General features: G+C 34.8%; 3 protein-coding genes across 6 annotated transcripts; all 3 read left to right on the top strand.

Annotated features, from left to right (window-relative positions):
- Positions 1-53: 53 nt before the first annotated feature.
- LOC127263845 (uncharacterized) lies at positions 54-833 on the top strand. The gene is made up of 2 exons (XM_051293106.1): positions 54-390; positions 495-833. The coding sequence occupies exons 1-2, from the start codon at positions 60-62 to the stop codon at positions 707-709; spliced, it is 546 nt and encodes a 181-aa protein (XP_051149063.1). The 5' UTR covers positions 54-59; the 3' UTR covers positions 710-833.
- Positions 834-1,303: 470 nt separating this feature from the next.
- Positions 1,304-4,430, top strand: LOC127263802 (uncharacterized). Of its 4 annotated transcripts, none has more exons than XM_051293033.1 (3): positions 1,304-1,505; positions 3,942-4,060; positions 4,208-4,430. In XM_051293033.1, the coding sequence occupies exons 1-2, from the start codon at positions 1,383-1,385 to the stop codon at positions 4,035-4,037; spliced, it is 219 nt and encodes a 72-aa protein (XP_051148990.1). In that variant the 5' UTR covers positions 1,304-1,382; the 3' UTR covers positions 4,038-4,060; positions 4,208-4,430. The 4 variants fall into 4 exon arrangements, with proteins under 4 accessions (XP_051148990.1, XP_051148987.1, XP_051148988.1 ...); XM_051293030.1 differs by having other exon boundaries at positions 4,190-4,430; XM_051293031.1 differs by having other exon boundaries at positions 4,144-4,430.
- Positions 4,431-5,013: 583 nt separating this feature from the next.
- On the top strand, positions 5,014-7,415 carry LOC127263801 (beta-carotene isomerase D27, chloroplastic). The gene is made up of 6 exons (XM_051293028.1): positions 5,014-5,560; positions 5,670-5,762; positions 5,889-5,950; positions 6,850-6,956; positions 7,038-7,133; positions 7,217-7,415. Exons 1-6 carry the CDS (start codon positions 5,189-5,191, stop codon positions 7,264-7,266), a joined length of 780 nt encoding a protein of 259 aa, XP_051148985.1. The 5' UTR covers positions 5,014-5,188; the 3' UTR covers positions 7,267-7,415.
- Positions 7,416-8,156: the final 741 nt, after the last annotated feature.

The raw sequence follows: 8,156 nt of genomic DNA, 5'->3' as shown, positions 1-8,156 counted from the left end.
TTCGCCACTGTCCACTGGTTTTGGATTAACAAACTGTCAATCTCCATCACCAACAGGCAATGACACAGCCAAAAAAGGAAAAGGTTCCAACAGCAACAGCACACATCACCAAAAGGCAATTAACAACCAATCCAAAACCACGCAAAAATTCCACAATTTCCCAATCAAATCCTCAGAACAATCAACAAGTAACAAAAGCAACCATACCTGTTGGAATTGGAATGGAAGGCTCTTCCATAGCAGTGGCCGCCGCCGCAGCGTTTGCCTTATCAGCTGGTTGCAGCCTCCTCCTCTTCTTCCTCCCCTGCGATAAAACCGCCACCGCAGCACGCAGCTCCTTCTCGAAGCCAATTCACCCCTGCATAAGAACTAATTCCTCCACATCCACAGGTAAATACATCGATTAACCTACCTACGTACAGTTTTCCTAAATTTTCTCCGATCGAGTGCTGCATTCGGCGAATCGATTAGGTATAATTGAGGTGAATTCGCAGTGAAAGGAGGAGCGAGAAAGCAAGTGAGATTCGTCGGAGTGGAAGATGGTGATAGCAATCAGAACAAGAAAATGGTGAAGAAAGCGGCGGCGGCGGCGAGGAAATCCCCCGGCGGGAGGAAGCAAAGGGGAAGCGTACCGGAGAACTGGCGGCGTCTGTACTGTGGAATCAACCGCTACAGATCGCAGCAAGCTGCTCTGCTTATGTATGCATGATCGAAATTTGTGCCAGCTGTAATTTCCTAAAAACAATTAAATTAAATTAAAAATTGAAGGGTGTGTAGTGTAGCTGTACATATTTGCCTGTCTTTATTTAAGATGGACTGCTTGTATTTATTTATTTATTTTTAAATAAATAAATTGAATATAATAGGTTTGTTCCTTTACATTGTTAACTCTTGGCTCTCGCCATAACTTCACAGCCAACCCAAATTATACTTTCTATATAGTTCACTTTTTTTTTTTTGGGGATTATCATAAAAAAAAATATATACATTTTTTTATTTTAAGTAAAAAACCATTAGACTGTATTTTTTTTAACTATAAAAAAATAAATAATTATTGCTCTATTTTATTAAAAGTAGTACATGTCAAATAAACACACACTCATGACCACATAAAGAATTGTTAAGAAGAAATTAAAGATTGATAATGTTGCCCTATATCAAAAGGCCCTAACCTAATCAAAGGCCCAATTAAAAACCCAAATCGGAAGTAACTAATAAAGGCCCAATTTAGGGCCCAAATGATAGACCCAATTAACGGCCCAACTATTCATCTTCGCTCGAGCTTAAAATGTAGCGGAGAGAATTCTTTGGAAGGGGAAATTTTGCGAGGAACAGAGGATCAGTTCGAGGTTTCAGATCCGTGAAATTGAGCAGGAGCTGCCATGGGATATGTGCTACGAGTGAGGTTTGCGTCGTTCTTCACGGGCGCCGCGATTGCTTCCGCCGCAGGGCTCTACTTTCTCCAGAAGGATTATAAGAATGCTCACCAAGCCATTTCGGAACAGGTTTTTTGAATTTTGTTTTAATTAGATACTGCTGCTTATGGTTTGTTAAGAAATATAGATTGTGTTTAGCTCGATTGATTGTTAGAAATGAAAATAATGGCTGGATCAGGAGTTGTAGTGTGCAATTTTTTTGGTCGTCAGAAATTGAATGGTAATACCTATAACTTATAAAGTGGAAACCTGAATTGAATGGAGGAATTGAACATTTATAATGCCAGGAGGAAAATAGGTTAGATTGAGATTTCAATTTTATATGTAGTTGTGGAAAATGCATATCAAAGTAGCATCACAGCACATAATCAGCTTGATTAATCGGTTTTTAAACTTACAACACGGATGTTTTACATCGGTTTTGTTTTCACGAGCTTGATTAATGTGTGAAGTGGTGAACCCGTGACCAAGAGTTCACCCAAGATACGAGGCCATCCCTCATGGACGCCTTGAATGAACTCTTGAGTGTTATCACTTGGTTCATGTTCTAACAAAGCTAGAGAAAATGTGATACAATTGTTGATATGGGGCTCACAAAATGATATTTTCTTGTTGATGACACGGTATTTAACATTACAAAACACAATTGCTTGTGGATGTAGGCAATATGATCGTTCAACTTCGGTACTTAACTTTTCCTACTAATTGTTATTTATCTGTAGTTATGTGGTGTAAGATACAGACTTCAGTTAAATAAACAAAGGCAAAGTCTTAACAACTGCTATATTACCTTGTACATTATATTCTTTAGGGTAGGAAACAACGAATAAACTAAACGAGTGTTTTTCACACAACTCATGTCACTGCTTGTTGCATTCCCTCTCTATCTCTCTTTCTCCGCATATATATTTCCTGAGGACAACTTAATTATAATACGTGCAGTATATAGAACTTGCAATTGAATAAGAACCTTGTTGCTACTGCTTTGATCATAATGAGATTGATGTGTTTCTAAGATTGCATCATATTTTATTGAATTACTTTTTTATACACCATTAGGGCTTTGTGGAAAATTTTCAGATGTAAGCAGGAAAAAGATAATTGATGATACAGATTGGTGAAATCAATCAAATGATCAATTGGCAATACCCTTCAGTTGTAAAATCTATTGAATAATCTCCACTCTGTTATAGATTTCATCACGATGAATTTCCTGAAACTATGGTGATGGTGGGGTTGTGCATTGAGTCTACAGGCACTACTTAGAAATTGATGTCCCATAGAAATCCAATGATATTTGAGGAATTAAAGTATTTTTGGTAGCTCATTTGATATAGTTAGAGGCAAAAATTATTGCGATTTAAACATGATTAGGGTAAGTTGTAAAGAGGATGCCTTGTGGGTTGCATGAAGTGAGCATACACTTGTGGAATAATTTGTTGGGACTACGAAAGGATTTTTGAAGATTAACAAAAAAATTTACACTTTCGAGCTAAGTCATTAAATTTCATTTATTGGTTTGTGGATTTGGAGAGAGAGGAAAAGCAATGTGGAGAAAAACATTCATTATGTTTGATTAAGAACGAAAATATAAAAATCAAATAGAAACCAATGTGTGATGTCATTCTTTTATCCAGTCTCTTAAATATAGTTTCGTAGTTGTGTATTTAATATTATATTCTTCAAAATCTAAATCACTAAAATATACTAGTATTTAAAACTTCATGCTTCTACTTTTGTTTATTATATCGAAATCGAATTCTTTAAACCTAGCATGTTAGACATTAAACTTCCTTTTTACTTCTTTGCCATGTTCTAATTTAACAAACAAAACTCTTAAGTGGCATATCTAAGCCTTGTTCACTATCTACAAGTAAATACTACTCCCTCCGTCTCACCTACCATGTCCACGTTGCCGTTTCTATATGTTACACATCTAATTTTACTTTTTTTTTTAAAAATGATTACACACCTAAATCTCATTTTAAATTTTTTATTTTTTTTTTTAATTTTAATTAAACTAATTAGTTATCTTAGTCTTAATTTTTAATTATATTTATTATAGGATAATTATTTTTACTAATATATTCTTAATTATCTATTAATTATACTTATCCTAAATTCCCGTGTCTACAGTAACGCAGACTTTCAATGCGGGACGAAAAGAGTACTATTTATGTTTGTGTTTATTATTCTTACATCATGTTAATCTCTAATCCCCCAAATTTAATCATATTGCATACTTATTATTTAGCAATTCAATGTTGGCGATTTGAGATGGCTTCATACATGATTTGGAGTATCGAAATGTCAAAGACTGTATTCTTTCACTCATTTGGCACTATTTATTTTTTACTAAACATCACATCAAATATATTTGTTCTCATAAAGCATCAAATTAAATTCTAATTTTTTACTTTTTCTAAATATCTAAAATTCCAAAAGTCTCTACACGGAGTCTTTTTTGACATCCTATTTACTTCTCCTGTTCCTTGTTTATCACAGATGAATAGCCTTTACCAAACTCTGGACGGGCGTGTAACTGCGCTAGAGAATTTGAAAAAGGCCGAGCCTCCAAAGCCTGTGGATGCTGCCGAATAAAAACTCCAACTGAACATGTCCTTGTGAGATTCTTGTAACCCTTTTTATTTATTGCAATTATATTTAGGTTTAGTTTTCTGGAACAAATTGAGCTCGGTTCTTACAGCTTTGCAATGGCACTAATTTATTGTGATCGGATCGACCAAACACAGTTAATTTGCACGCCGCAGGCCAAATCATACCGACTCTCACAAGATGCTGAGAATTTTGAAATAAAACAGACAATGGTACGATGTTTTAGTTTCAAGCTGTTGTGCATTTTCTGTGGTCTATAGCCTATAGCTTTCCGAGAGTGTGTACAATTCGAGTAAATATTTTCCCGGCATTGCCCCGGCTGAGTCTGGTGTTGTTCCTATAATCTTTTTTAAATTTGATTTCAGTTTTTCTATTATGCGACCAAAGAGCAAAACCATACATCCAATCTGTGTTGAGATTTTGAGTTCCTATTTAAATGGGCGTGAGGAGGCCTTTCGTAGGCATCTCGATTAAATTAAATTATGGTAATGTGCGGCCATAAACACCAAGAATTTTTTGATTCGGCAAGTGTACGCATGCATGCGGGTTATTTATATGGCTAACGATACTATTAATAACTATAGTACTATCTACAAATGAAATAATTAATTTCAGAAATTATGAATTTAATTTTATATCTACATAATCATCGATTTCGATAAATTATTATAGATAGTTGAATTTATTTCAAGTGATTATGGAATTTATTTAAATAAATTATTTGGATTATGGAGAGGATGACTGTAAATTTAAACATGGTCATGTCTGATCTAACGCACCTGTCATCTCATCCTTTGTTACCATCGCATAATCACAATCATGGTTTGTTAAAAAAATTTTGTGTGGAATTGTATTGATAATTTTTTTAATAAAAAAATAAATAAAGAGTTTGATCGGCGCTATGATTTTTGCTATTTATTTATAAGTATTTAAGAGGGTTTTTAGTGAGCAGAAGCAAAGCACGCGTATGGCCATCGTTCTTCCGATAATACCTCAACAGCACCACCACACCACACGCCCCGCCTATTTCATCCACCCATCTCACCTGCATTCCAGATGCTTCCACATCCAATATCTCCCCTAAACCTTAATCGATCTTCGCCTCTCCGTCGGAGGAGAAAACACTATAACAATCGATGACGGTTCTCACATTCCAGGCCATCAATTACCCCTCCGCCGGCCACTGCTGCTTCCGGCGACGCAAAAACCTGCGAAACCGCACCGTTCGATGTCGAATCGCGGAGGCGTCGGGGAAGCCGGCTCCGATGGGGCAGAAAACCAAGTATAAGGACGGATTGTTCGGGAAAGTGTTCATGACTCTGTTCGCGAGGAAGATGGAGCAGTTCGCCGGCGGCGATAAGAAGCAAACGGAGGGATGGCTGGAGTACGACTACGAGAAGTTTGTTCAGGTGTCGAAGAGAGTAATGGAAGGACGGACGCGCGTGCAGCAGCAGCACGTGGTGCGTGAGGTTCTCCTCTCCATGCTCCCTCCCGGCGCCCCTGCTCAAGTACGTCGGTTTCCATTTTTAATTTTATCTATTTATTTTTATAAATTCAATTATAGTGTAATATTGGATTGATACAGATACATATATGCATACATATGTGCTATTGCAGTTCAGGAAACTGTTTCCTCCCACAAAATGGGCTGCCGAATTCAATGCGGCAATAACAGTGCCATTCTTCGAATGGCTGGTGGGGCCCTCTGAGGTACACTCCTGTAAAATTTCTACGTTGTTGTTCATCGGTTCACTGTTTATGAAGCAAGTGCCATTTGATTCATTTGAGTTGTATGTAAGGATTTTGAAGTGTTCTGAGATATTGGTTATTCAGTAGGTCATAGAAGTTGAAGTAAATGGGGTGAAGCAAAAAAGTGGAGTCCTTATAAAGAAATGCAGGTATCCATACAAATACAAATATGTATGTGTGAATATATATATTTTTTTGATCGGAAAAATATTTATTTCGTCGTTTATGTTAAAAGGGAAATTGATGGTTCTCCACAAATTTTCTCAAAAAATTATAAGTTCATAGAAGGGTTTTTTCTTATCATTATTTTTTATTTTTTTATATATTTTAATCAATCAAAAATCTTTTAGCTCATCTCTCTCTATATATAGTAATGGGAGTTGGTTATAGTGCTGATTGTGCTATTTTATTTGAAAAAGTGTGTCATCCATTCATACTTATAGGTGTGCTGGTTGAAAACATATTTTGTGCTGTGAAAATCAATAGTAATATGTGAAAATCAATAATAGCATGTGTTGTGTCATGTGTGGACTATATATGTACTGTGAGTTAATATGGTTTATTTGTATTATATTAATATAAATGGTGTATTGTCTTTCATTATATCATGTATTAGACTATTATCTATTATTATGTACGGTGCTGAATGTGATAAAATTCGACTCAGTATCGGCTGTCATAGTATTGCTCTGCAAGCCAGCCACGTTGAGTTTGAGTTTGCTTTCAATTAAATAATTATTATAAAATGATTTAGGGTGTTATTTACTTGTATTTTGAACTGTTCTAAGTGTTCTTGATTGTTTTGCATTCGATTTTTTTTTTGTTATATAACTTTTCCTTTTTAACTACAAAAATTGATATTAGAAACACAAATGAACAAAGCCTAACACTAAAACCTAACTTTCTGTTCAATTAGGCTCATTCATCATTCTCTAAGATAATCCAATTACTTCATCATATGATTTCTCAAAATGTCATCTTCTTCCCCTTTTTCATCATCATAGTTTCGATTTAATGTGTAATACCAAATGATGGATGATGCATCAAGGTACTTGGAGAACACCGGCTGCGTGGGAATGTGCATAAACATGTGCAAAATCCCAACCCAAGATTTCTTCACCAACGACTTCGGACTTCCCTTAACCATGACTCCAAGTACCCCGTGTTTTTTTCCCCATTGCGCTCGGTTGTGTATAAAATACAGTGTTCTTATTGTTGCGCTTTCGTATTTTGCAGATTTTGAAGACATGAGCTGTGAGATGGTGTATGGACAAGCTCCACCTCCATTCGAGGATGATCCCGCCTCCAAACAGCCTTGTCTTGCCGATTTTTGTAATATACCGTTCTTCAACTTCTGCCCATCAATATCGAGTGAGAACTAATTTTTTTGTTTTGACTTCTTGGCTGCATTGCAGGCTCTGTGGCAAGTCCTAGGTCCAGTTTCTGTCCCAAACTTGAAGCATAACAAAGTGATGAACTGGTAAATATTTCATATATATGTCTGTATGTTAATATATTTATCTGTATCTATAATGGCATGATGTGTTCTTTCAAGTATCACCATACTTGTCCACAGTAATTATATTTGAATTCTATATATATTTACTTAAAAGATGTTTCTGGAGGCGTCACATATAAATTGATAACCCTTCGATCACGACTTCACTCCACACCACCAATTACATATTTTATTAAATAAATAAATAAATTTAAATAAATAGATGTTGTATATCCTTGTAAAATTAAATTGTTAGGTAAAACAGTTAATTTAAAATTGTATAAAAATCAAAAAATCTCATGTTTGAGATCTATTGCCTATATTCGTCGTCGTTCATGTGCAAAATTCAAATTCATAAGCTTACATGTGAGGGGATTGTCCTCCATAATATGATACTTATTTCTTCAAATTAAGGTTTTTTAACTTAAATCATATACCCTTTATATCATCTTTTATTGTTGGCTACATTTTATGTGTAATTCATTTGTAGGAAAAATTCACCCACAAATTATTACTCTCCTTTAATAAATAATAATCAATTTATTTTTTATTTTTTCACTTATCATGCTGTTTTTTTATTAAGTCTTTAATCAATTTTCTGTAATACTCTATTACTTATTTAATTTTACATTAAAATACTAATGTGAGTATTTATTTCAATCTTTGTGTCCTAACAATGTGACATAATGAGTGAGAGAATATGTTATAAATAATACTCCCTCTCTCCAAGTAAGAAGTATACATTTATTTTTGGGGCGAAGTTTAAGAAATAATAGTATTTTAATTATAGTGGGTAGATAAAAGTAGTGTAATGACATTTTTGTTCTTACTTTTTGGTATAAAAATAATGATGTGAT

The sequence above is a fragment of the Andrographis paniculata genome, unplaced genomic scaffold, assembly GCF_009805555.1.
Source record: "Andrographis paniculata isolate CXL003 unplaced genomic scaffold, ASM980555v1 Contig69END, whole genome shotgun sequence".
NCBI classification, from domain to species: domain Eukaryota; kingdom Viridiplantae; phylum Streptophyta; class Magnoliopsida; order Lamiales; family Acanthaceae; genus Andrographis; species Andrographis paniculata.
The sequence above is the reverse complement of the archived record's forward strand: the minus strand, read 5'-3'. Positions and strand labels throughout refer to the sequence as shown.

Coding starts and splice junctions, on each gene's coding strand:
- LOC127263845 (XM_051293106.1), top strand. CDS start 60: ATGACACAGCCAAAAAAGGAAAAGGTTCCAACAGCAACAGCACACATC. Junction 391..494: donor TAATTCCTCCACATCCACAG/GTAAATACATCG, acceptor GTGAATTCGCAG/TGAAAGGAGGAGCGAGAAAG.
- LOC127263802 (XM_051293033.1), top strand. CDS start 1,383: ATGGGATATGTGCTACGAGTGAGGTTTGCGTCGTTCTTCACGGGCGCC. Junction 1,506..3,941: donor ACCAAGCCATTTCGGAACAG/GTTTTTTGAATT, acceptor TGTTTATCACAG/ATGAATAGCCTTTACCAAAC.
- LOC127263801 (XM_051293028.1), top strand. CDS start 5,189: ATGACGGTTCTCACATTCCAGGCCATCAATTACCCCTCCGCCGGCCAC. Junction 5,763..5,888: donor GGCTGGTGGGGCCCTCTGAG/GTACACTCCTGT, acceptor GTTATTCAGTAG/GTCATAGAAGTTGAAGTAAA. Junction 6,957..7,037: donor TCCCTTAACCATGACTCCAA/GTACCCCGTGTT, acceptor CGTATTTTGCAG/ATTTTGAAGACATGAGCTGT.